The 27,036-nt window shown below is 32.5% G+C and overlaps 4 protein-coding genes across 4 annotated transcripts; 2 read left to right on the top strand and 2 right to left on the bottom strand.

Moving 5' to 3' along the window:
- Positions 1–5,165: 5,165 nt before the first annotated feature.
- LOC138349318 (uncharacterized) lies at positions 5,166–5,591 on the bottom strand. The gene has a single exon (XM_069299641.1). It carries the CDS (start codon positions 5,589–5,591, stop codon positions 5,166–5,168), a length of 426 nt encoding a protein of 141 aa, XP_069155742.1.
- Positions 5,592–12,631: 7,040 nt separating this feature from the next.
- CrtR-b1 (beta-carotene hydroxylase) lies at positions 12,632–14,389 on the top strand. Its single transcript, NM_001247419.2, has 7 exons — positions 12,632–13,073; positions 13,148–13,207; positions 13,287–13,358; positions 13,431–13,565; positions 13,780–13,905; positions 13,994–14,050; positions 14,149–14,389. Exons 1-7 carry the CDS (start codon positions 12,672–12,674, stop codon positions 14,224–14,226), a joined length of 930 nt encoding a protein of 309 aa, NP_001234348.1. The 5' UTR covers positions 12,632–12,671; the 3' UTR covers positions 14,227–14,389.
- Positions 14,390–20,020: 5,631 nt separating this feature from the next.
- Positions 20,021–21,443, bottom strand: LOC138349317 (uncharacterized). Its single transcript, XM_069299640.1, has 2 exons — positions 21,263–21,443; positions 20,021–21,162 (listed from the first exon to the last, which is right to left on the bottom strand). The coding sequence occupies exons 1-2, from the start codon at positions 21,441–21,443 to the stop codon at positions 20,021–20,023; spliced, it is 1,323 nt and encodes a 440-aa protein (XP_069155741.1).
- Positions 21,444–23,794: 2,351 nt separating this feature from the next.
- LOC101260648 (uncharacterized) lies at positions 23,795–26,579 on the top strand. Its single transcript, XM_010323686.4, has 2 exons — positions 23,795–23,877; positions 25,263–26,579. The coding sequence occupies exon 2, from the start codon at positions 25,718–25,720 to the stop codon at positions 26,345–26,347; it is 630 nt and encodes a 209-aa protein (XP_010321988.1). The 5' UTR covers positions 23,795–23,877; positions 25,263–25,717; the 3' UTR covers positions 26,348–26,579.
- Positions 26,580–27,036: the final 457 nt, after the last annotated feature.

The raw sequence follows: 27,036 nt of genomic DNA, 5'->3' as shown, positions 1-27,036 counted from the left end.
TGGTAAGGTTGATGATAAGATAAGATACAGTAATTCATAAAAATCTTCAAAGTATAAGCAAATATAGATATATAAGGGCATTGTATTACACATTTATACTTATAATTCAATTTTTTTGTTACAAGTCTGGATTTATGGTGATATATTTTTGTCAAGGTATGAATTAGTAAGATGAGAAATGATTGATTGCATCGGTATTGAGCATGTGAAAGAGTTTATGCATGTTTTGGATCATAAAGTTTGTTATTTTGATTGTTAAAGGATCTAAGGAAGGGTTTACCCTCAGAGTTTTGATTTAGAGTGCGAAGTAAAATGTCATGGATTATTAGTAAAACATGAGATCGGTAAGCAAGGTAGATAAACAAGAGTTTGATATATTGAAGGAGCGAGATATTTAGAATTTGCACCATGAAAAGAATTTGAGAAGAGTGAAAGAATAAGACCTCTCGTATAAATCCATGGGGTATAGTTGATGGTTGTTCTAATTTTTGCCTATGAGTTTAGATATAATTGTGAGATGTGAACTAGTTCGGTACAGACTTACAAGGAATTTATCATCGACTTCAAAAAAAAAAAAGGAGTTTTGGTTTAGGTGACAAATAGTGAGGTATGTGATGGTTTAGAAGGGTAGCTAAAACATGATATGTGAGTGTGGTGTGGAGTTGACTTTGAGTGTGATTTATTAGTTTTATCTCGATGAAAAGGTACTATCAAGTTTGAAATTGGTCCTATTACCTTGTTGAGCCACATATTTTTCATGAAATGCTTAAATAGAAAGAGAGATAGACATAGTTTGAACATGTATTTTATAAGAATACTTTGATATTGATGATGGGTTGGGATGATTGATGTGGTTATGATGTTTTGTGAGTATTAAAGTTTTGACTTTAGTGAATGTTTGGTTCGATAAATCAAGTGCGTGCATAATTATAAAAGGGACTAAATTGGTGATTGTGGGTATCTAGAAAATCAAAAAGACTGAGTTAGTTGAATGAAAATGTTTGATATGGACACTATGGAAGGAGTATTTAGAGTTATTCCACCTTGGTTATTTTTGATATGACATATTTAGTGTTGTCTTGGTGTAATTGAAGTATTTGAGTGGTTCTACATGTACCACTTTGCTTATAAGAACTTATAGGGGAGCTACCATCAAAATTTATAATTTTTCGATAGACTTAAGATTTATCTCATCATCGATATTATGTTTTGGTATGTGTGCTGGAATGTGAGGGCCATTGTAATTTTGTCATTCTTAATGTTGTCTATGATAGCTACTGATTTTGCATTTCAATAGTATTGTTAGACGTTTTGTATGCTTGGGTATATTGCTTCATGGATGGTTACTTGATCATTTTCTTCTTGAGGTTAGATAAGTTTAATTTTTCCTCGACAAGAACCTTATGTCTAAAGGTCTTTTCTTTATAACATAAGCTCGTGGAAAATTTGTGTCGTGAGAATGAAATATTAATATGATCTATGATGATTTGTGCATTATGAGTGTGTGACCGTTGATTTAGGTTCACTTGTGATTGTAGTCACTGTGGATTTAGGATTTTATCATGGTTATGTTAGATAATATTTGTCCTGATGGTTGTGTCAAGGTTTAGTTGGAGAATTGGTCAGTTGAAGAGTTCATTATTGAAGATAGTTTTATGGTTAGTTGAGTTTACATACAACATCAATTATCACTAGAGTAGTGAGATAGATCCATTTGAATCATTGTATGGGAGTAGGTGTAGATCTCCAATTGGTTGGTTTGATACTTTTGATATGAGACTTTGGGTACTAATATATTGGAGTAATAGAGAGACAACTACCCTTTCTTGCCATTGCCTTCTTTTGATCGTTCGAGGACGAACGATGGGTAAATTGGTATCTAATGTAACGACCCATTTGGTCGTTTTAAATATTAGAGCTTTTTATTTCATAAAATAATTTTCAAAGATTCTAAATGGAAATTTTGGACTATTCTAATTATAACTATGAAATTAGTGGGATAGTTTTAATAATTATTTAGCTGGTGGTTAAAGAAAATAATAGTAAAATAAATAGTGGGTCACTTTTATTATTTTTATAATTAGTTAGTTATACAATTTAGGGTAATAAAAGTTAAATTAGATTAATGAGAAGATATTATCATTCCTGTTCCAAACCAATTACTGGCGGCTCTAATCCTCCAAAGGATGGAAAGACGAGATCGGTCACAGGTAACAAATTTCAACTAAAATTATTCCTTGCCAATGTTGATAGTTGCAGAAATATAGTATTAATATCGTTAGTATGATATTATGGGTATAATAAATGGAAGTAAAATTTTAAATTGACAAATTTGATTATCGTATGCAGTGTCTTTATTATTATGAATATATTACCAATATTTGTTGTCTAATGAGGAATGATGAGTTGAATTGGAAGGCGGCTTCAGGTGGAAATTATTTAACTTCAATCTTTTAGTACATTAATTGTATGGATGTCGTTAGTGAAGTAAGAAAATTATTTAGTGAAAATATGTAAAGGCAACACGTACGTATATGAGTCATTGATTGGTTGAGCTTTTGAATAAAAATGATGAAGTTAATGATTTGACAATGGTGAGTGATGATTGGTTAATGGTAAAAAGGATAATGTGTTGAATTTCTGCATATTTTATATAAGCAGGTTATGGTTAATCTGTAGTTTGGGTTGTTGTTCGTCCATATGTCAGTGGGTTCGTAATTAGTGGCTTCCGTCTTTATGTAGTAATATTTTGTTCTCACGCTATTAACTATATTTTGATATATTGAGATAGGTAATTAAATATAAGGTATAGTATATTATATAAGTTACATTAAAGTTATGTTAATTGATGGAATTAAGACCTATCCTTAGATTTGAACTTTAGGAAATTGATTATATAATTAAGCGAGTTTTTGGGTCTAGGCTAAACATAGAATAATATGAGTGTTTATAGACTCGATAACTTATAAATTATGAATATATACTTGAATAGATTGCATCAATTTGGAAGGTCAACAGAAAGGAAAGGCTCAAGTCCCAGAGTGATAGTTCGATAAATTGAGGCAAGTGGATTTCTAAACTCTTGTTAAGTGTATGAAATGCGTGTATGTCCTTGTGGTATATGTTGGGAGTAACGGGATTGGTGATGGGTTGACTTGTTCACATTGATTAATTCTAATGATGAAAAGAATGGGGATAACAAAAAGGCAATGTGATTAATTGTTTATGTGTGTTGTGTTGAGAAAGGGTTGAAGACTTGTTGAATCATTGTTGATGTAACTTCATGTTTGTCTGGTTGTTAACTGTGCGATGTTATGAAAATGGTCATCTCCTCATTATTTGTGTGAACTTGTCATCTGTATTATTCTGAGGCATTGGTTGTGACAAGTGTTATGTGCATTGAGAAAGAATGGGTACTTAAGAGGATGTACCATTTCGAGGGACGTATCGCGCGCCGCGATGGATACTATATTTCGAGGGACGTATCGCAGCCGCGATGGTTACTATTATCGAGGATCGTGTCGTGCGCCGCGACAGATGCATGGACAGATATGTCCCCCATGGGTCCCGGACTGAGAGACAGCGGGTGTGTATCACTAGGTTAGACATGCATCATTATACTTGACATTGCATTCCATTGCATTGCACATACTTACCATTAGTGAACTTGATATCGTATTTTGTTGATCTTCTGATTATTTTTCTGCGGAACTTGTGATTGATCAATATTGAGCTTGTTATTGCGGATATGTAATTTGTTGAAGTGTGTTATTGAGGATATGTAAATTTGTGGAAGTGTTGCTATTGAGGATATCTAATTTGTTTAAGTGTTGATGTTGAGGATATATGATTTGTTAAAGTGTTGTTGTGGAGGATATGTAATTTGTTAAAGTGTTGTTGTGGAGGATATGTAATTTGTCTAAATGTTTTTGTTGAGTTACGTTCTATGTAAACTGTGAGTTGTTAGGTTGGGCTGATGTTTATGCAGGTTGTAGTTGTGGAGGTTCGGTTGGGGGTGGTAGGAGTACCCGTATTTCATCCCCTTAGCTTGTGTTTAGAGGTTTACTTGCTGAGTACCGTGTGGTTTGGTACTCACCCCTTGCTACTACAAATTTTTTTGTAGGTTACTAGCCCGGACTTTTATGACATATTCTCTTCTTTTCCGAGGCTTCCTGGAGATTTTGTGAGGTAGTTGTTGGTCATCTCAGCATCCCTCCTTACTCTTGTTTATGATTTTGTTCACTCTAGAAACATTATCATATGAGACTTATATTTTCTTTTGATCCGATTGTAATATTTTAGAGGCTTGTACACGTGACAATCAGGTTTTGGGGTATAATGTAAGTTGATAGTGAATTTTCCGCATTTTTATTGTAATAGTTGAGTTTTAGGCTTACTTGTCTTGGTGGGATAAGACGAGTGTCATCACGCCCATTTTTGGGTCGTGACAATAAGTGTCTCAACAATTGACATTGGATTTTAATGTGATGCAAATTATAAAAAAATCCAAAAGGTGTTTCATCTAGGAATTGTTGAAACTTATCTTGATCTAAAAAGGTCAACAAATCCGCAAACACATTCATGTTAATACATGAAGACAAATGTGTTTGTGTCTTCTTCTCCTAAAAAATTGTAAAAATTAAATACATTAATCATACACATATTCATACACATGTAATACAAAACTAATGCAGTGAATCATACACAATTCAAACAAACTTACAACATAATATAAAAAAATACCTAATTCATACACATAGTATGCAAAAACATAATGCACTGAATCATACACAATTCAAACAAACTTACAACATAATATTGAAAAATACATAATTCATACACATAGTATACAAAACATAATACGATATAATCATACACATTTCAAACAAACTTACAACATTCTTTCATACACAATACATTCAACACCAAAAAATACAAATCAAAATATAAAGTATAACTAATTATGGATATTACTATTCAACAGTATCAAAAAACTTGATAAAAAAAATTTATACACAATTCATACACATTTTATATATACAGTGAATCACACACAATTCATACATTATTTATTTACACAAAATTTATATTTTAACTATTTTATACCCAAATAACAGAAAATAAAAATAACATAACATAAAAAAGTTTTAAAAAATTAACTCTTACTAACCTTTGAACTTTTTTTTGGGTTTAACTGTTTCTTCTTCTTCTTGTAAATGTGAAGTACCGATTTCAGATGCTCTTGGTTTTTTGGATTTTGATTTTATTAACTCTTCCACAAAATCAGATTCAGAATCTGATGATTCCTCGATTTCTTTTCCTTTCCTTTTCTTTCCTCTTTCTTTCGTCCTTTTCTCAGATTCATCTACTTTTTTCTTTTCTTTCCCTTTTCTTATCTTCTCGTTTTCCTTTGGATGTTTGTTTTTTTTTTCTATTGTTGATTTTCCTGATCTAGATTTAACTTTAACAGATGAAGATCGAGATTGTGTTTGTGATAAAATTTTGAAAGATGGAGCATGAAAATCGTCTGAGCTTGCTTCTTCATTCAATCTTCTACTTTTTCTCGGGGTTTCGTTGCCTCTTTTCGACATTGTACGGTTTATTTATCGCAAGAGTTGAAGATTTGAGTGCTAAAAATGAAGATTTGAATGCAAATATTTGAGAATTCTTGAAGAAGACTGTTAAGAGAGAAGTTATTTTGAGAGAAAATTTGGTGAAAGTAACAATTTAGGCGTGCGAATTTGGTGAAGAGTTTTGATAGGCGTGCAAATGTAATGATTTTGAAAAGACTTGGGAAAGAACAAAAATTTGGGGAATATAAAAAAAAATTAGATAACGTTTTACAGTTTTAAAAATAAAACTGTAATTGTTTTAGATTTTGATAAAATCCCTATTATTTTGTAATTATCTTAAAAAAGGTAACTATATAATATTTAATTTAAATTAAATTAATTAAGAATTTTGTTTAAAAAAGGTAACTTAAAATAATAAATTTAATTAACTACATTGGTTTAAATATGGTAATTGAATTATTTAAATAAGTTAATTATTATTTTAAAAAATTAATGAGAATAATATATTATTTCTTGATATGCGATAACTTGATAATAATATGCTATAAGTAATTTATTATTAAAAAGTTTGTTTATAACTTGATATTTAACATCTTAAATGTGTCTGTAGTGTTATTTTTATTTTTCCCTTCTCGAATTGGAGTGCAAGTGGTCTCGTGGGCTGTTCTGCTTTTGCAGTCCATAACATCAAAAGGCCCATGAGCTAGACATAAGTCCTATGGGCTATCCACTAGTTTCTGAAATCAAAAACATCTCATGAATATACATGTTCATATGAATGCAATTTGCATGTAGGAAATATGGAAACAAATTTATTAGTAAAGTCAATAATTCTTTAAATATATATTAGTATTAAGAAAATAAGGAGTCATCTTTAACCTATATACCAAGTATATTTTTAATTCTAAGTTGTAGATTTTAACTATTAATTGTTACAAACTATCTTACTAAATACACCTTAACTATTAATTGTTCATTGTTTTACTCGTTGACATAGAAAAAAATGAACAATTAATAGTTGAGGTCTATAACTTTGAATTGAAAATATACTTCATATATAGGTTAAAAATTACTCCTTATATTACAAGTAGAAAAAGGGGAAAACTAATATGTTGATTGGTGATAGTTCAAATAGCTTGTAACTCATACTTGATAGTTCAAATTTAATATAAAATTCATAATAACTGGATAAGTCAGATATGTTTTTGACCATTAACTCTTTTTAAATTAATATATATTTAATCCATTATGTCATTACCTTAGTTTCTTTCTGTCTTAAAATGAGATGTTGAATCCATTTCTAATTAATATGACCATTCTAGTGTGATTAATTCCTCAGAAATCAGAAAAGGATCTTTGATAGAGACACCAAAAACTTGTATTCTTCTGTCAGATAAATTTGAAAACAGAACCACTACTTGAATACACATAACAAATTTAAATTTTTTTTTTTTTAAAATACAAAAACCATTAAAGAGATGGTGGCCGAATGGGCACGTAAACATGTCCCCAAGTTGTGGAAAAAATGACAAAGGAAGCTAACGAAAAGAGAAAAAAAGAAGAAAAAAAAGAGATCACCTAGTTTTTGGTTCAACAACGAACACGTAAAACAAAAATATCGATGACTTCTATAAGGAATTCTATATTTATCACTTAGGTTGCGGCTAAAATAATTACTTTATAATTTATTCGTCTCATTTTAATTTATTTCAAAATTATAAAAGAAGAAAAAATAAATAAATTGCATAATTATAAACTATCTATCTATCTATCTATCTATCTATATATATATATATATATATATATATATATATATATATATATATATAAAATAGTATGGCGTGGTGAACTGACCGCCTCTAAACGATAGGAAAACGTGTCTCATTCCATGTGTAATTTTGGTGATAATTTTTTTAAAGGAGGAATTAATGACTAAGGTCCACATCCAAATATAAGAATGTTGTTTAGATTTATTTGATCCTACTATATGGAATGATGTTTTAAAATTATAATATGAAATTGTGAGATAAAATTAAATGTTTTATGGGGATAAGAGATCGAGAATTTTTATGTGGTATATTTTTTATTAACATAAAAAAGTTTTAAGCTATCTAACTATTAAAATTATCTTAACTTTTTTTATATAATATATCATATATTATTATAATTGGGAAGCTCCTAACTTAAAAGTTGAAGTATCATTTTGTTCTTATTTTATTTCTAAATTAAATTAATATTAATATATAATTAATTTAATATTAAATTGTAACGACCTGTTTAGTCGTTTTGAGCAACAAACTTCAATTCTGGAAAAACAGGCTGAGGCGACAGACCAAACGACGATCCGTCATGGGCACGACGGACCATCGCAGGGTCTCGTTTCAAAACACTTAGAAAATCTGAAATTTGGGTACTGAAAATCGACTCTCTGAACTTCGTGACGGAATGGCAGGACGGACCGTCACAGGCGTGACGGACCGTCATAGATTGTTCAGTGGAAATTGACTCTCTAACTCTTGCGACGACCTGCAGGACGGACCGTCGCAGGCACGACGGCCCGTCACAAGTTGCGCAAATCCCAGGCAGAGTCGGATTTCTGGTGAAGTTTTAAGGGACGTTTTTGGACTATTCTTTCCTTAATTATAGATTTCGTGGGGTTATATTAATAACTAAAATTCTTGAGGGGTTAAAAGAGGTAACCCTAAGTTAATTAGTGGGGTATTATTGCCATCTTTTATTCTTAATTATATACTAATTAGGGTAAAAGAAAGAGGGTTTGAATAAAGAAAATAGAAAGAACAAGAGAGAGAGAGAGAGAAAATCGAACGAGAAGGGAGAAACAAAGCTTTGGGAAAATTCTTGCTTGATTCAACTCTTCGGTGGAGGTAGGTTATGGTTTTCATGCTATTCGTAGTAAACTCTTAATAGCGAATGATATGTGTTAGTAGTATTGTAAACCTTCTATTTGCTTAATTGTATGCTTGCATGAATGATGTGATTATGTAATTGTGAATAAATAAGCATGATGAAGCTATTGAATCCCAAATCTTGAAAAGAAACCCTAATCTACATTGTTAAGATGATGCCTTGGTATAAAAGAAGGCTTGATGAACGAAAGTGGTGAGATTAGGGGATCGGGTGCCACGTTCCGGTACCAGGATAGAATATGGATCGGGTGCCACGTTCCGGTACCAGGATAGTATATGAGGATCGGAGTGTCACGTTCCGACACCAGGATAGAATATGGATCGGGTACCACGTTCCGGTACCAGGATAGAATGAGGATCAGAGTGTCACGTTCCGACACCAGGATAGAATATGGATCGGGTGCCACGTTCCGGTACCAGGATAGTATATGAGGATCGGAGTGTCACGTTCCGACACCAGGATAGAATATGGATCGGGTGCCACGTTCCGGTACCAGGATAGAATGAGGATCGGAGTGTCACGTTCCGACACCAAGATAGTATATTGAGGAGCGGAGTGTCACGTACCGACACGAGGGGAATAAAGATAATGAATCTTGAAAGATGTTAATATATTCAATCTAATGAACCTAATTCCCAAATGAGTATGATGAGGAGGTGTGAGTCCTCATTGATGTGCTTGGTGTGGTAACCAAGGGTTATGGTAACTGTAAATGCTGCATGCTAAGGATATTAGTTGATTTTATGATATTGCTTAATACATACTGTTTTCTATTTTGAGTTGGCCGATGATATCTACTCAGTACCCGTGTTTTGTACTGACCCCTACTTTTATTGTTTCTTCTTGTTTATTTGTGGAGTGCAGCAGACGTGCCGTCATCTTCGACTCAACAGTAATTCAAGCCAGTCTTACTACAATCGAAAATTCAGGGTGAGCTAATGCTTCTAGCTTGGACTGGATCTTCTTCTTCAAGTCTTGATGCCTTGAACTTCCGGCATGGACTAGCTTCTTATGTATTTTTAGCTTCTTAGAATACTCTTAGTTTAGTAATTTGATTATAGATGTTCTTGTGATGATGACTTCCAGATTTTGGGGATAATAATAGTTATTGATTCTATTTATGAGTTTAAGTCTTCCGCATTACTTTCTGTTTATATTATATTGAAATGTTAAGGTTTAGATTGGTTGGTTTGCTCACATAGGAGGGTAAGTGTGGGTGCCAGTCGCAACCCGGTTTGGGTCGTGACATAAATAATCATATTAAACTACATGCATCTAGATAATAATTTAAGTTCTAATTATTTAAATACTAAGTAATAATTATATATATTATACTATGCTAAAAATATGAAGGTGTAAAGTCAAACTTTGAAAGACGAAATCTTTCATAGAAAATTGTTAGAAACTATTTCATAGAAAATTGTTAGAAATTACTTTTTAAAAAAAAATAAAAATTCGCTATTCTTTCTCTATAATTAGTGTGGTTAAATAGATTAAATTTGTTATCCTTTCTCTATAATTAGTATAATTAAATGTATTGAATTATTAGTAAAAACAATCAACCTTTTCTCTCCATCATGTCTAAGATCACTAACTTTTGAAAATTAATTGAAACAACTCTTCATCATTTCATCTTATCCTATAAATCTTTAGCTATATATATGTATCATGAAAAAGTAATTTTTCTTTACCAGTTGCCTCTTTTTGATGTAAACTATTAGGCAATTTTCATGTTTTTTTTGTTTTATATATTAATATTTGTTTGATCTTAATTAGAATGCTATTTTGTAACATGATTTAATCTTTATAATTTTAGATGAGTTTTTTTTGTTATGGGAGAAGGTATCATCAAGAACTCTACTCATTATATATTTCTTTTTACTATATATATATATATATATATATATATATATATATATTGTTATAATTAAAGTCTTAAAAAAGATATGAATATTATATTTGTTCTTATCTGTTTAGATTTTTTTGTATTCTTTATCGATTTATACTTCTTTAATTTAATCTACTGTGAAATTATGAATGTTATAACTCTATATTATTAATGCTGAAATTACTAATTTATGACTTTTATATTTGTTTTTAAAGGTACTTTTATAATCCTTTTTTCTTTTATCCTTTCCTTACTGATAGAGTTTCTTTAAGTTTTTTTGTGCTTACTATATGAAGCGTAATGAGAGATTGTTAAGGATAGATCATATTGATATATTCATATAATTAGATGCTATACTAGTATTATTATTTTTCAAATTTAATTTAATGAATAAAATACAAATTGGTAAAATTAATATTTTTCAATATTTTCTATATAATAATTCAACTTTATAATAATTGTATTGGATAAACGTACAACACACATTCGAGGAACTAGTTACCATATAAGTTAGAGGTTATACACTATTTAAGAGTTATTCTAATATAATGCAAAATATTTATTGACCAAATTTTGAATTTAATAATTTTTTACAAATTACATGCAAATTCACTTGAATTTATCTCTCTCACACACACACAAATATATATATATATATATATATATATATATATAACAAATTACATATAATTTCTCCAAATTTTCTTACTTATTTTTAGGTAATGCTCATGTTGGGAAATTAGGTCTTAGGCCTAAGTCACATCCTAAAAGGAGGAGGATTGACCAAGCTTTATAAGGAGTCCACACATCTCATTAATTATCGATGTGAAACTTTTGTCATTTTTTAACACTCCACCTTACGCTCAGTGCTTTGCATCTGGTGCGTGAGCAATTTTGATTTTGGGGGCTCCAATATCGGGTGAGACGAGCCCTGCTCTGATATCATGTGAAATTAGGTCTTAGACCTAACTCACACTAAAAAAACTAGCTCAAAGGGAGAAGGATTGACCAAGCCACGTAAGGAGTTTACCCCATCTCATTAATCAGTGATGTAAGACTTTTACCATTCTTTAACACATGTAAATCACAATTTTTTTTAATTAAAAACTTGTGTGTATCTAAGTAATTAACTCTTAAAAAACATTTAAAAAAATATCTTCTAGTTCTTCTTATTTAAATTTTTTACACGATAGTGTTTAAAATCATAAAATATTTTAATGACAGTTTTATCCTTTTTAAAAAAATAATTTTTTTTGATATAAAGTAAAAAATGAAATGCTTAGGAAATCGAGAAAATGAGTACGGGTTGCTTTTGGTTGGATGTTGATTCACTGTCCGCAATCCTGGAACAGCTCATCCACCTCATATTTCTCTTCTGCTTTGCTGCCATCTGTCCTTTTCCATCTTCCACTTTCTCCCTTTTCTAATTTAATAACCAAAATGTCCCACCTGAAAATTCAAATCTGAAAATTCAAATGTTTTCTCCATCTAATTTGAAGCCATCATCTCATACTTATAATTAAGTAACATACAAATTAAGAGCTACGCTTTTAACTTCGATCAAAAAATACTCAATATTTAATAATCTTCCTACTCAAGTCAAAGGTTATATGTTAGTATCAAAATCAGATGCACGCTTCTTATATTTTGGATGACATATTTCTAATAATCTAAATAAAAAACTGTAAAAATGAATAAATCGTTAAATTCATCCTCAGTTCAGGTGATAAGTAGTAATGTACAAAGAATTTGAAATCACTTATAATTATCGATTAGTGATATACTATCTCACTATATGAGCTAGGGATGGCTGAAATTGTTGCCTTCAAATATCGAAAGCAAATTCCCTCTTGCCAGAAATTATGCTGTGCATATCAAAATATATTAAAGATTGACATTTCTATTCTTCAGGGAAGAAATCAGCAGCTCAAATGTACTTTACCACAATTTTGAATGTGAGTTTAATTCTAAAAATGAAAGAATAAAATAATAGATGGATGATTAAGGTTCATCCACAATTTTGTTAAAAAAGGAAAAAATAGTAAGTGGGGCAACAATAGTGTAATTTTTATGAAAGTTAGGACGAAAAAAAGCCTATTCTCTCCCAATGGCTAAAATGTTTTAGCACCTAAAAGATGAGTCCCTCCACAAACTGAACTTGTGGCTGTAGTGCATTTTCTTCCACTTTCACTCTCACGCACACATTTCCTTAAATTGCCCTTCCCCTTTAACTGCCATCACCCTCTCTGAGAGAGAGTCTAAATTGGTCATCTCCACAATCAATGGCTGCCGCCGCCAGAATCTCCGCCTCCTCTACCTCACGAACTTTTTATTTCCGTCATTCACCGTTTCTTGGCCCAAAACCTACTTCGACAACCTCACATGTTTCTCCAATCTCTCCTTTTTCTCTTAATCTAGGCCCAATTTTGAGGTCTAGAAGAAAACCCAGTTTCACTGTTTGCTTTGTTCTCGAGGATGAGAAGCTGAAACCTCAATTTGACGATGAGGCTGAGGATTTTGAAAAGAAGATTGAGGAACAGATCTTAGCTACTCGCTTGGCGGAGAAACTGGCTAGGAAGAAATCGGAGAGGTTTACTTATCTTGTGGCTGCTATAATGTCTAGTTTTGGGATTACTTCTATGGCTGTTATGGCTGTTTATTACAGATTTTCGTGGCAAATGGAGGTACATGAATTCGCACTTTACTCTTCTTTTCGAGACTTACTTGTTACTGATTTTATTTTTGGGTTTGGGTATAGGGAGGAGAAGTTCCTGTAACCGAAATGTTGGGTACATTTGCTCTCTCTGTTGGTGCTGCTGTAAGTTCCTTTTGCTATCTTCATTGTGCGCTAGAAATAGCACAACTGATTTTGAAAGTGTTTGAATTTGCAATTTCAGGTAGGAATGGAGTTTTGGGCGAGATGGGCACACAAAGCACTGTGGCATGCTTCACTATGGCACATGCATGAGGTTTGTGTGCTGCGATTAAGTCAAATGCTTTATTTCAATTCTTGGGGTAAATAACTTCATATATGGTTGCAGTCACACCACAAACCAAGAGAAGGACCTTTTGAGCTGAACGACGTTTTCGCCATAACAAACGCTGTTCCAGCAATAGCCCTCCTCAACTATGGTTTCTTCCATAAAGGCCTCATTGCCGGACTATGCTTCGGTGCTGTATGTTCTCATTGAACTTTCTTTCTTTAGTTAACTATGGTTTCCATCAAACGTATTTAAAATAACTAATGAACTCATGTTCCATTGAGTTACAATCAATTAGTTCAATGGAACATGTAATTGATCTTGCTCGATTAAGATTAGTGTGTCTATCTATGTATTGATCTTAAGTCCAACATGTTAAATTTTGATGAAATGATCTCCGGTTATGCAGGGGCTAGGGATCACAGTATTTGGAATGGCATACATGTTTGTTCACGATGGTTTGGTTCACAAGAGATTCCCAGTTGGACCTGTAGCCAATGTACCTTATCTTAGGAAGGTGGCTGCTGCTCATTCGGTAATTCAATCACACTTAGCGCGACTGTGAAGTAGTACGATTAATGTTAGATTGGCTGGTAGTTTTCTAATGATTTTTGAATTTGCAGCTTCATCACTCAGAGAAGTTCAATGGTGTCCCATATGGCTTGTTCTTCGGACCTAAGGTGCCTTTACTCTGAGATCCTTTATGTTAATAACAACTTTAAAGTTACACATAACATTGTTTCTAATGTAAACATAAGTGGAAATACTATTAATGCAGGAACTGGAAGAAGTAGGAGGGACGGAAGAGTTGGAAAAGGAAGTGATACGAAGGACGAGACTTTCGAAAGGATCATGAACGATTGTTCATAAACATAGAATGTCATTTTACACTTCTTATCAATGAGGAAGGGTGATTTTTGATGTATTTGATAGTAGAGAAAAATGTAGCTCTCTTGATGAAATGAATTTGTATTTATGTAGGCTCTTCTTATTCAGTAAGATTTTTTCTTTTTTTTGATTGTATTGGTATTTTATGTTTATATTATATAGGATTAGAAGCTACACATCTGCCGTCTCTCTCTAACCCTCTATTTTATTACAAAGTCCCAAGGCTAAAAAGAAAAAGGGGATGTTTGATGTTCTCTGCAGAATTGATATTTCAATAAACGTAAAAATTAACTTGTCATGTAATTAAATTTTAGCGTCAAATCAAGAAATAGAATGATCAAGTTAGGTGAATCTAAATTAATTGAACTCGATAGTTGGAATAGCAAAATTGAGATAGAGAAAGAGTGAGAATAACTAATTGAGTCAAATTTTTTAATTGAATTTGACGTGTGTTATTGGTTCGTCATTAGAAATTGGTGGAGCTTGCAATTATTGAACGTGCTTCATTTGGCGTAGGGGTGGCAAAATCGAATACTAACTCACCTAACTGGTTTAAGTTAGGTGATTTGTTTGATTCAGCCATTCATTAGCTCAATATATTCCATTTCAATTCATTAAAATTGCGTTGATATGTAATCTGAATTAACTCATGAAAATATTTTATCAAAATATTTTTTTAAAAAAACTTTTTTTCAATTTGATATGTCGTTTATAGCAATAATGAACAAAAATTCTTTTACTGGGAACTAAAATAGTTTTAAAAAACAAATAAAACAATTAAGCGTAGTAAAAATTGAGTTGACTTGAGTCTTGACCCATAATATAATTCATTACCTAACTCATTTTAGCGCAAACAATTTTGGGTTAGGTTAGGTTAAGTTAAGTCTTGATCTGATTGTTATATTAATTTATTTTGACTCGATCAAATTTGATTTAACCCACCCAATTGTCACCCCTATCGAGGTGTCACTTGCAATTTGCGTGTGGGATTTGATGATAACTAGCTTATTAGAGTTTGGTCATTACACGTACTTTAACTACAACGAATTTCTATTTATCTTCTCACTATTAGGTGTAATTTTTGTTGATAAGACACACTAGACTTGTCATTCCTTCATGCGATGGTATGTCTTTTTCTTTTTAAAGGTATCATTTTGGTGCAAAAGGCTTTAGAAAATAAATATCTACATCAAAATCATATAATGGCGCTGGCAAAGTTTATGTTTGATATTGGTTTAAGTGTAACATCACTTATGTAGCATTTTTATCAATTGCCTTAAAATGGGGAATCTTAAAGATACACTAATTTTCTGGATTTCTCTCCTAACATCTCACTCACCATCTCCATTTAAAATTAAGCTATTTCAAAAACTTTTCATGTGGCCCATTCAAATTTATTTTTTATAAAAAGTTATATTATATTGGTATTTTTTTTTTATGTATACGATATACATATATGTGGATTATGAATTCTCCGAGACTAGAAATTGACTTAATTATTTAAGAAATTCAATTCACCTTGAGATTTCAAGTGCGAATTTTGTATACTATGATTTCAATTTTTCAACTTCCTTATTGGATCTATTATAAAAAAAACAACCAAAAACATCATACCATGTGTATGTCATGATCCTATCATTAATATTATTTTAATCTTTCTTGAACAGTAATCCGCACGATGTTAAAACTCAAAGCATGACAACTGACTAAAACTTTTGGTAAGCAGTTAAGAATTTTTTTTTAAAAAAAATAAAAAAAGAAAAGAAAGAAGAAAAGAATTTGGCTTTGCCAAAAAGGTTGGAAAATAAATGGAGCAAGTATTACTTAGTATAATGTTTGATATGGTATCCTCCTCATTTCTCCATTATCTAACCAACAAGTGCCAAATACAACAACAACCTATGACAAATACTTTACAATATTTATTATTTATTAGTTCCATGACTCTAGCTTGTTACCAAAAAGTAGAATAAAATTAAAGAACTTTTGACACCAACAAAGGCCGTTTTCACATTTAAACCTTCTCATTCCATCCAATGACATTATTTGTTGAAAAACAAGGATTATTTAACTATTTTTGGAGTTGACTCATTAGCATAATAATCTGCCAATCATCTAAAACTACGTGTTCATGTATTAACTATCATCTATGACGAGCTAATTCTTAAAAAAGATAGTAACACTTTTTAAATAGACACTACGATTTCACAATGGTGTAAAAGGTAAACATCATGTTTTTGAATAATGATGTTTTGCGGTGAATGAAGAGATGATTGTATTCAAACTATATCTTTAATATCATCGTTGTATGCTTGATGAGTATATATTGAATATATAATAAACTATGCACATTATATACAATGATAATGGGAGGAAAAAATTACACAAGTGCATATACTATATATATGTAATGTATAATTAATTAATATTCAATATATTATAATGATCGTTTTTTTGTGTTATTGTGAAGTTTTTCTGTTGAGAACCTCCATTAATGGGAGTGAAGGAGCTTTAGAGAGTATTTGGGAGAATGAAAAAGAATATTTCATTCAATCTGTATGTGGATATATATACAAAAAGATGAGAAGAAAAATAACTAACTAAGATTCTTTCTCTAACTAACTTGTAACCAATTTTCTAACTAACATTTGTAACTAACTTTTTGTAACTAACTACAACAACTAACTAATTTATTTACATTGCTTATTTACATGATCTCAACACTCCCCCTCAAGCTGAGAATTGAAAAATATATTTTTCATTCCAAGCTTGTCAATCAACAGATCATGTTGAGGTTTGCACAATCCTTTAGTGAGTATGTCAGCTTGCTGCTCTTTAGTTCCTATGTGTTGAGTTTGAATAAGTCCATTCATGATCTTTTCCCATACAAAATGACAATCTATATCAAAGTGTTTTGTCCGTTCATGGAAGATAGGATGGATTGCTATTTGAATGGCAGCTTTACTATCACAAAATAGTTGAATAGGTAGCTTAACTTCTACTCCCAACTCTTTGAACAACCCTTTCAGCCAGATTATTTCAGCAACTGTGGTGGCCATGCTTCTGAACTCTGCTTCTGCAGAACTTCTTGAGACTATATTCTGTTTCTTTGCTTTCCAAGACACTAAAGCACTTCCCAGCTTGACTATGTAGCCAGTCACTGATTTCCTGGATTCTATACATGCTCCCCAATCTGAGTCACAATAAGCTACAAGCTCAGACATGTTATTGCTTGGCATAAACAAACCAAGACCTGCTGTACCTTTTATGTATCTCACAACTCTAAGTGCTGCTTCCATATGAGAGTTTTTTGGTGAGTGCATATATTGACTAAGTACTTGAACTACAAAGGCAATATCAGGCCTAATCATAGTAAAGTACAATAGTTTGCCTATCAACCTTTGATACTTTCCATAATCCTCAAGACTTTTATCTTCTGCATTCATTCCTGTGCATTTATCAAACACAGTGGATGTCAGCTTGTGATTGAACTCTAAGGGAGTAGATGCAGGTTTACACCCTGCAAGTCCAAGCTCAGATATAAGTCCAAGTGCATATTTTCTCTGATTCATAAGAATACCATCTGCATTTCTGGAAAACTCAATTCCAAGAAAATATTTCAGCTCTCCAAGATCCTTCATTTTGAACCTGTACTGCAAGTCTTTTCTAACTTGTTGTATCAGCTTTAAGCTGCTCCCAGTGATCAAAAGATCATCTACATATACAAGTATGACAAGAAGTTCTTTCCCTACTTTCTTTGTAAACATTGAATAGTCATAATGAGATTGCAAGAACCCCATATCAACCAGTGCTTCAGTAAGTTTTAGATTCCATTGTCTAGGGGCTTGTTTTTGTCCATACAATGACTTGTGAAGCTTGCAAACCATGTGTTTCTCCCCCTGGTTTGCAAAACCCTTAGGAATATGCATGTAGAAATCTTCAAGAAGATCACCTTGGAGAAAGGCATTATGAACATCCATTTGAAATATATACCAACCACAAGAAGCAGCAAGAGCAATAACAGACCTAACAGTAACCATTTTTGCAACAGGAGAGAAAGTCTCAGTGAAGTCTAGGCCTTCTTGTTGACTGTATCCCTTAGCAACAAGCCTTGCCTTGTATCTCTCAACCTCCCCTGAAGCCTTGTATTTAATCTTGAACACCCACTTACAACCAATAGCAACTTTATCAATTGGAAGTGAGACAATAGACCAAGTATCATTATTCTCAAGTGCAGCAATTTCATCCTGCATAGCAGCCACCCAAAGAGGATCTTGACAGGCTTCTGAGTAGGTATGAGGTTCTGAGGTAGCAGAATAGGCAGCAAGAGAAGCTCTATAGGTAGAAGACAAAGCTTTATATGAAACATAGTGAGAAATAGGATATAGAGATGCATTCTTTGTTGTTGGAGTAATATAAGAATCTAACCAAACAGGAGGCTTAGACTGCCTAGATGATCTTCTAGGATGAGTAACAGATTGAACCACATCTCTACTAGATGGAAGAACCTGAGAAGAAGAAGTGGAACTAGAAGTAGGTAATTCAGAATCAAGATCACTAAGAAGATCAAGAACAGGAAACAAAGACTCAGGAGAAGATTTAAGATCTTTGAAAGGAAAAATATCCTCTTTGAATACAGTGTCTCTACTTACAAAAATTTTTTTAGAACTAAGATCATATAAGATATATCCTTTCTGAGTAGAAGAATAACCCATATGAACAGCAGGAATAGCTCTAGGAGCAAATTTATCAAGTCTTTTTGGATCAGTGGCATAACATAAAGAACCAAGAACTCTTACATGATCAAGAGAAGGAACCTGACCATATAACACCTCATATGAAGATTTGGCTTTGTGTAATTTTGTAGGTAATCTATTAAGAATGTACACTGCTGCAGACACACACATACCCCAGAATCTAATAGGAATACAGGCCTGAAATCTTAAGGCTCTAGCCATGTCAAGAATAGATCTATGTTTCCTCTCAACTACACCATTCTGTTGAGGAGAATGAACACATGAACTTTGATGCATAATCCCATGCTCTCTGAACAAAGCATCTACCGTGGGAATTGAAAAATTCTGTTCCATTTTCTGATCTTACACACTTGACAGAGATCTCAAATTGTGTTTTGATCATATAGATAAAATCTCTCAGCAAGACAATAGTATTAGACTTAGTGTGCATTAAGAAAATCGAAGTATATTTGGATTTATCATCTACCAATGTTAAAAAATATCTCTTTCCATCATGGTTAGAGACTCTATAGGGCCCCCATACATCAGCATGCACTATATCAAAACAAGCATTGGATAGAGACACACTAGTAGGAAATGGTAACCTTGTTTGCTTTGCAATAGGACAAACAGTACAATTATGATCTTTCATAGGTGCATTTTGTAAGCATTGTATTCTACTGAGAACTGTGAAAGGAGCATGCCCCATTCTCTTATGCCAAAGACTATGTATTGAACAAACAGAAGTAAAACTGATAGAAGAACTGATACATGAACTGATACATGTGTTCCTAGTAATCTTGTCTTGAAAAGTTCTTGGTTGTGTGTCTGTATTGAGAAGATATAATCCTTGATCTTCCTTACCAATCCCCAGGACCCTCCCACTGAAGAGATCCTGAAAGACACAGAAGTCAGGGAAAAATAGTACTGCACACTTTAGTTGTTTAGTAAGTTGAGAGACTTATAGCAGATTATACTGAAATTCTGGTACATAGAGAACATCCTTCACTAATTTATCCTCAAGAATTAGTGAATCTCCAACATGACTGATAGCCACTTGAGTACCAGTAGCAAATTTACTTTCATATCATTTCTACTTCCAAGATCTGTACAATGTTTCATAAGATTCATACTGTGAACCATATGATTTGAAGCACCTGTATCTATAATCCACTTTGTATGAGCCATATCAGACATAAGAGCTGTAAAAGTACATGAGGAACTTGCAGTTGCAACATTAGCCATAGAATCTACTTCCTTGCCTTTTCCTTTGCTCAACATCTTTAAAATCTGATTGTAATGTTCATGTGTAAAGAGTGACAAGCCTTGTGTACCTCCTGAGAAATTGTTAGAAGAAGTACCAAAGGACTTAGCATTAGTATTTACAGAAGAATTATCACAGGTTCCATTTTCAGGAGACTGACATCCTCCAGCAGTAGCACTGTTAGCATGAGAAGAAGAACTTCCTTTCTTCTTAGGATAGCCATGAAGTTTGTAACAAGAATCTTTAGTATGTCCTCTGTAATGACAGTAATCACAATAGAGATTTGACCTTCCTCCTTGTCGTACATCACCATTGTTTCTAGCTTTATAACCACTATTTCCACTAGAACCATTGTTAGGATAGTAAGCTGAACCTGAGCTAGAACCACCACTGTTATGATATCCACTATTATAACCAGACATTCTATTACTCATAAGAGCAGTTTCTGAAGAAGTTTCTGTTGAGAATGAACTACTACTTGCACCATTCACTCTTTGACTTTCTACATTAATGATCATAGCATAAGCTTGATTAACATTTGGTGTAGGAATCTGCATTAACACCTGACTCTTAGCATGAGCATAAGACTCATTTAGCCCCATCAAAAACTGCCACAACTTCTGAAACTGAAAATGTTCTGCATACTGTTTGGATTCAGGACATGCACAAGAAGGAGGTGATATAAGTGTCTCAAACTCATCCCAAAGTTCTCTTAGTCTTGAAAAATAATTCGACACAGATGCAGTTCCCTGAGACAGGGTAACAATTTCTTTGTGAAGATAAAATGCTCTAGAAGCATTGACCTTATCAAACCTTTCTCTAAGATCTTCCCAAACAGTGTGTGCATCAGATCCATAGATCACAGTGCTAACTAAGCTTTTAGAAACCGTATTCATAATCCAACCTAAGACAATAGCATTGCATCTCTCCCATTGTTCATGCATAGAAGAAGGATACATGCTCTTAGTACAGGTTCCTTAGCAAAAAGCCTAGCTTATTTTTACCAAGTAATACAAGCTTCAAAGATTTACTCCATAAGGAGTAATTTTCAGTTCCTAGAAGTTGAATTGAAGTGAGTAGAGAGCCTTGAGTATCAGAAGGATGAATAAACAGTGGATGATTGTGATCGATTGAAGTAGAAGCTCTAACCTCACCGGCAACAACAGCTACTTCCTCAACTGCCATGGCAACAGATCACTGAAACTGAAGATGAACACCTGATCTTCAATTGAGGGAAAACAGAGAAGAAGAAGCGTGATGTTTGGCCGAAAATTACAGTAGAAATCCTACAGCTCTGATACCATGTTGAGAACCTCCATTAATTGGAGTGAAGGAGCTTTAGAGAGTATTTGAGAGAATGAAAAAGAATATTTCATTCAATCTGTATGTGGATATATATACAAAAAGATAAGAAGAAAAATAACTAACTAAGATTCTTTCTCTAATTAACTTGTAACCAATTTTCTAACTAACATTTGTAACTAACTTTTTGTAACCAACTACAACAACTAACTAATTTATTTACAATGCTTATTTACATGATCTCAACATTTTCATCTTAATGGTGGTTGCATGATTATTCTTGGTAGATGTTTGTAAAATATTCAACTAAATAATTATTAAACATCGACTGAATTGCTATGAAAGATGAGTTCTAAAAATCGTAGAATGTGAGTGGATGAAAAATGAAATTATTATTTTTGTGATAAAAAAAATAAAATAGAGATAATGAATTAAGATAGTTAAGCTACTTTGAGTTCGAGAAGGGGATTGAAGAAAATAACAAATGATAGAGAAGACACGAAATTGTGATAAAGGGGATAAGACTTTTAAGTTATAAAAAAGAGAAATAACTACTAGTAGTATATTTGGATCTTTGTTTCGGTAAGATGATGCAAATCTAATCTTGCAAAATCTAATCTTACTAGTTAGTAGTTAACAAATGTTATTATTGTTCTCTACAACTTTTGTAGACTTGCATAGAAAATTTGTAATTTTGTATTGTTCATCTTGACCGTCATTACTAGAATGTGACATTTGTGTTGGAAAATTCTTTTTTCTCTTGCACTCTTTGACTTGTCTATTTTGCTTTAAACACTATCAGAATGTGTAGGTGCAATGTTTCCAAATTCAAATCAAAACACAAATTACTTTACAAATACTACTAAGATAAGATGAAACATACAATAATTTTCTTGTATAGGTCCCACTTAAGAAATATCAACAAAATCCAACAGCTCAGATTTCATATGTTTCATTATAGATTTTTTTTCTCATTCAATAATCAATACACAGCAAGTATACTTTCATTCAAAATAATTCTTTATAAAAAATTTTGGCCGAAGTCATGTGTGGCCCCTTAAAGTTGTCCGCATAATTCATTTAGACACCTTAACAGACCCCATTTCCTATTAGACACTTCAATCTTAAAATATAAATACATATTGAACATTTTTCTGACACTGGGTAAAAAAAGGAAGTGCGTGTGATACACATGCATATGATGTGTCAATATAGCAAATCAAATAAAGACACGTGACATTTTAATTTAAAAGAAATATAATTATAATTTCTTAATATAAATAAGTCAAAAATTAAAAAGAAATGTTTCCCAACTTATTATTTTTTTTAAAAAAAAAAATTATACACCTCTCACCCACCTCCCATTGCATCCCAACCCCAATGTCCCTTTCTTCCTTTTCCTAATACTCACCATTCTTCACCATTGTTGGTCTCCATTTTTTTAGCGAAGAAGATGTAGATTTATATCTTCATTTTTTGGGTAAAGAACCGCCGATATTAATTTTTCTTTTTTCAGAAAAAAAGGGAACTTCTTTCTACATCTACAGAATTAATAACATAATGATAAGAAAATAAATTAAACAAAATTAAGAACAAAAAAATAGAAATTCATATAAGAAAAAAATGACATCAAATTGTTTTCAAGAATGGCTGCAGAAATGACGGGAGTATTCTGCAAAAATACAATATTGTTTTTTTAAAAAAAAAGAGAGAAAAAGAAAATATAGAAAAATAAAAAGGAAAAAAAAGAAAAAATTGAAAGATAAAAAGAAAAATGTTAAAATTACGATTTCACGCGCTTACCAAGCGTGCATCACACTTCTTATGCCACATCTGCATAAAGTGTTTAAATGGTTCAAATTCTAAAGGATATAGGTGTTCAACTTTTTTTAAGGGCTACAGATGACTTAGGCTAATTTTTTTATATTCAAAGCTCCTATTCGCTCTGCACGGTGATACAGTTCATAATAGCTGTTTTTCCATGTGTCCATTCTTCACTAGAAAGGTCACAAATTCTAAATTAACCATACATTATCTTCCACGTGTCCATCCTTCGTTATCTATATTTACGATTTTACCCTTCTTTCTTCTCTTAGCAATTTCATGCTACCACTTCTACTGAAATTTCACTTTCATTTCTTATAGAGCCTTTTTTTTTCTTCATCCTTTCTGTTGTATTTTGAGTGCCTTACCATTAGATCTATACATATATATTATATATATATATATATATATATATATATATATATATCATCGTCTTTTTATTTCTGTTGTACCTGCGCTGGCAGAGTTTTTGGTTGGTGGCTATCTCCGATAGGTCTGTTTTTTTTTTAATTTTTTTTTATAGAGTATCTACGATTTATGTTGAATTAAGATCTGTGTGGCTTGTGGGTATGTTCGATCTGGTCATATTATCGTGTAAAAGTGGTTGGTTTTGGTGAAAATTGAGGCTTTTGGATGTGGGTCGAGTAGGATTATCAAAATTACATTTTTAATTTGGATATGAACTAAATTGAATTTGGGTTTTTCTTATTTTTGTTGTTTATGTATGATTATTGATGTTGAATTGGATCTCAAGTAGCATCTTAAGATGATCCAATTTTGTGAAATTGGGGTTTCTTCAATTACTTCCTTGCCCCGCTCACTAATGGTGTTCTTGATTGGGAAAACAGTGTGCGAGTTCCAACTGCGAATACTAACTTATGTTGTGATGAAACAATCAGTTTTTTCTCAAGTTACTTACTGAGCCCCAGGCCTCTTTTGTTCTTTTAGAAAAATGTGTGATATCTAATTATTTGTGGAACGATTAGAGATTTTTGGTTGATTTAGCTACATATGGCTAGCTAACTCATTTTTGGAAAGGATAGTACTAATTCAGCTACTGATTGCTAGCTTATTGTTGTGTGAGAACAAATTGGGTCTTTTCTCTTATAAAGAAAACAGGAAAGTTTGGGATTTTTCCAAACCGCACTTCAGTGCTTACTCCAGAACGAGTGAATAAATTGTTGTTTTATAAAACAGCTAAGTTAAAAGTAGGAGTGGGTTTTCCTTTCTTTTTCACTGAAAGGGTTAATTATAATGCCTGATGAGATTTTAACATAGTTAGCTGATACCAAAGCTCACGAAATTCCCGGTATTCTCTACATTGAACAGTGGAATTATGGAGGATTTAGTCCCTGCAAATGATTAAAGTGAATTAATTGGAGTATTAAAGATATTTTGTGTGCATTTTACCCAGATTCCTTGGTTGTATGTGGATTTTAATGCTTTGTTAAGCTACATATCTTGGGGGAATGTTAATCCGGGCCGTCAATTTTGAAATATACTCAAGTGGCTGGGTTTGGTTGACTACCTGCACTTGTTCCACCCAAGAAAGAATCACTTGTTAATATTGCTACTAAGCTTTCATGTCCTATCTTTCTCTCTGTTGTTCTGGTGGTTGAGGAGATGTTAGTTATATCTAGTTAAAGAGTTCTCGTGATAAGCAAGTTAATTGCTGTAAAGCATCTATCACATTATCAAAAAAAAGTGTTGCAAAGCATCTTGCTTATGAAGGTTCACGCGTCTTGATGATATTTCACTTGTGTGGTTCTTTTTGTGAGACATATGATGTGGTATAGACTTTATTAATTGTGTTGTGAAAATATTGTCGTTCTAATACAGTTTATGTTTACATACTAAGTTTCTTTTGTCTGCTTGTAGGAGGGTAGGCCATGGGAGTCGTTTGAAAAAGAGTCGGACGGATACTTTATCAAATTTCAGTCACGATATTAGTTTGGTATTTGCTGCCTTGCTGGGGTATGGATAAATGCAAGGGTTGTGGGAAACCAGGAAAAATGGTGAGAGACAGGCTTGTGAATGCTTACCAGTCTTCTCTTCTTCATTCTCCCGTTGTTTCTGTTTGGGATTGTATTGTGCACACAATGAGGTATTCCAGCATACCTGAGTGGGTGTAGGTATAATTTTAGTATACTGGTTTCATAATAGTTTTTCATATTTGGAATCATTAGTTTTCGCTATAGTATTATTAATAACAGGATATAAAAGGAATGAAAAATAAATAGTTGTAGAGATAATGTATACCTCTAAAAGAAACTTGAAACAAAAGGAAATTTGAGAAGGTCTAGGGGCAATAGATCTCAAAATTTGTCAATAAGATGGAATGTGCTAAAGCTTCGCCTGCTGTTAGAAAAGGAAAGAAGAAGCAAGTAAAGGATGAGATGGATCGAATTAAACAGGCTGAGAAAAAAAAGAGGCGCTTAGAGAAAGCCTTGGCTACTTCAGCTGCCATTCGCTCAGAATTGGAAAAGAAGAAACAGAAAAAGAAAGAAGAACAGCAAAAGCTTGATGAAGAAGGTGCTGCAATTGCCGAGGCAGTTGCTCTGCATGTCTTGGTAGGTGAAGAATCAGATGATTCATGTGAGCTTTTGCTTAAGAAGGATAAAGAAGTCAACCAATGGGATCTTGCTAGAAATTTTGACCTTTTTATGGGTGGAGAAAGATCAATACTTCCTCATCAAGACCTCTCAATATATTCAGTTGAAGGAACACGGTGGGTGTCCGGTCCCAATGGGGATGGATGCATGTGGAATGAGCAGGAAAATACTGCATGGATGGTGTCTTCTGTACCTTGGGTAGGGAATGTTCACCATCAATGGTTTGATGATGGGAATTGGGAGGTTCAAAGAATTTCTGCTGATCTTCTTGCAGCACAGGCTGTCTCATCACTTCAGATTGCAGGAGATGCTCCAGTGGACTCATATGTCTTCGATCGGATGTTGCGGTAGTGAATTGAAGAACTTAAGTCTATCATCCAGTTGGCAGTACCTTATGAGATGCTTTTTTTTTGTGTGTGTTTTTTGAATAATCCCATGTATATATTTCAATTGATAACTGAAACCGCATTGCGTGCGAGTTTGTATGCTTGTGCTGTGTTCATGTTGGAGCTTTTGAAATTCACTATATGGATTCTGAATGATTGTCACACTTCGAATGATAATATCTTCTTGTGTATGGGAATCTACAGCTGAGTTTCATTTATACTGAGAATGACCATGTAGGAATTTGAACTTTCCTTTGGTCTTATTGAGCAAGAAAGTAATGTGTTCTTCTTTTAAGTGGTTTATTTATTTTATTATTTTCTTATATATATATATACTAGTACTCGGAACGTGCATCGCACGTTTGTACCCTAATTGATATTAGAAAATTTTAATATATATAGCTAAGTTAAAATCTAAGTTCTTTCATATGTATGTTTAACATAAGAATATAACCCTGCACAAAATATAACATGAAAATCTTGTGTTAGATGTTGGAGGTCTGATTTATTAAATACTTCATGAAAAATAAACATTTATTTTATCAGAGGAATTAATATATTTTAATTACTAAACTTAAGTTTTAATAATCAAAAAAGAAATTGTCTATAAAAAAAGATACGTATAAAGAAAAATATTACAAAATGTTTGGGCGG

Source organism: Solanum lycopersicum, chromosome 6 (assembly GCF_036512215.1).
Source record: "Solanum lycopersicum chromosome 6, SLM_r2.1".
Lineage (NCBI taxonomy): Eukaryota > Viridiplantae > Streptophyta > Magnoliopsida > Solanales > Solanaceae > Solanum > Solanum lycopersicum.
The sequence above is the reverse complement of the archived record's forward strand: the minus strand, read 5'-3'. Positions and strand labels throughout refer to the sequence as shown.

Bases quoted from the DNA above. Each gene is read 5' to 3' on its own strand.
- CrtR-b1 (NM_001247419.2), top strand. From the start codon at position 12,672: ATGGCTGCCGCCGCCAGAATCTCCGCCTCCTCTACCTCACGAACTTTT. The intron at 13,359-13,430 runs GTTTGTGTGCTG...ATATGGTTGCAG, and splicing joins CACTATGGCACATGCATGAG to TCACACCACAAACCAAGAGA. The intron at 13,906-13,993 runs GTAATTCAATCA...TTGAATTTGCAG, and splicing joins AGGTGGCTGCTGCTCATTCG to CTTCATCACTCAGAGAAGTT.
- LOC138349317 (XM_069299640.1), bottom strand. From the start codon at position 21,443: ATGGCAGTTGAGGAAGTAGCTGTTGTTGCCGGTGAGGTTAGAGCTTCT. The intron at 21,163-21,262 runs GTAAAAATAAGC...CTATTGTCTTAG, and splicing joins TTTGAAGCTTGTATTACTTG to GTTGGATTATGAATACGGTT.
- LOC101260648 (XM_010323686.4), top strand. From the start codon at position 25,718: ATGGAATGTGCTAAAGCTTCGCCTGCTGTTAGAAAAGGAAAGAAGAAG.
- LOC138349318 (XM_069299641.1), bottom strand. From the start codon at position 5,591: ATGTCGAAAAGAGGCAACGAAACCCCGAGAAAAAGTAGAAGATTGAAT.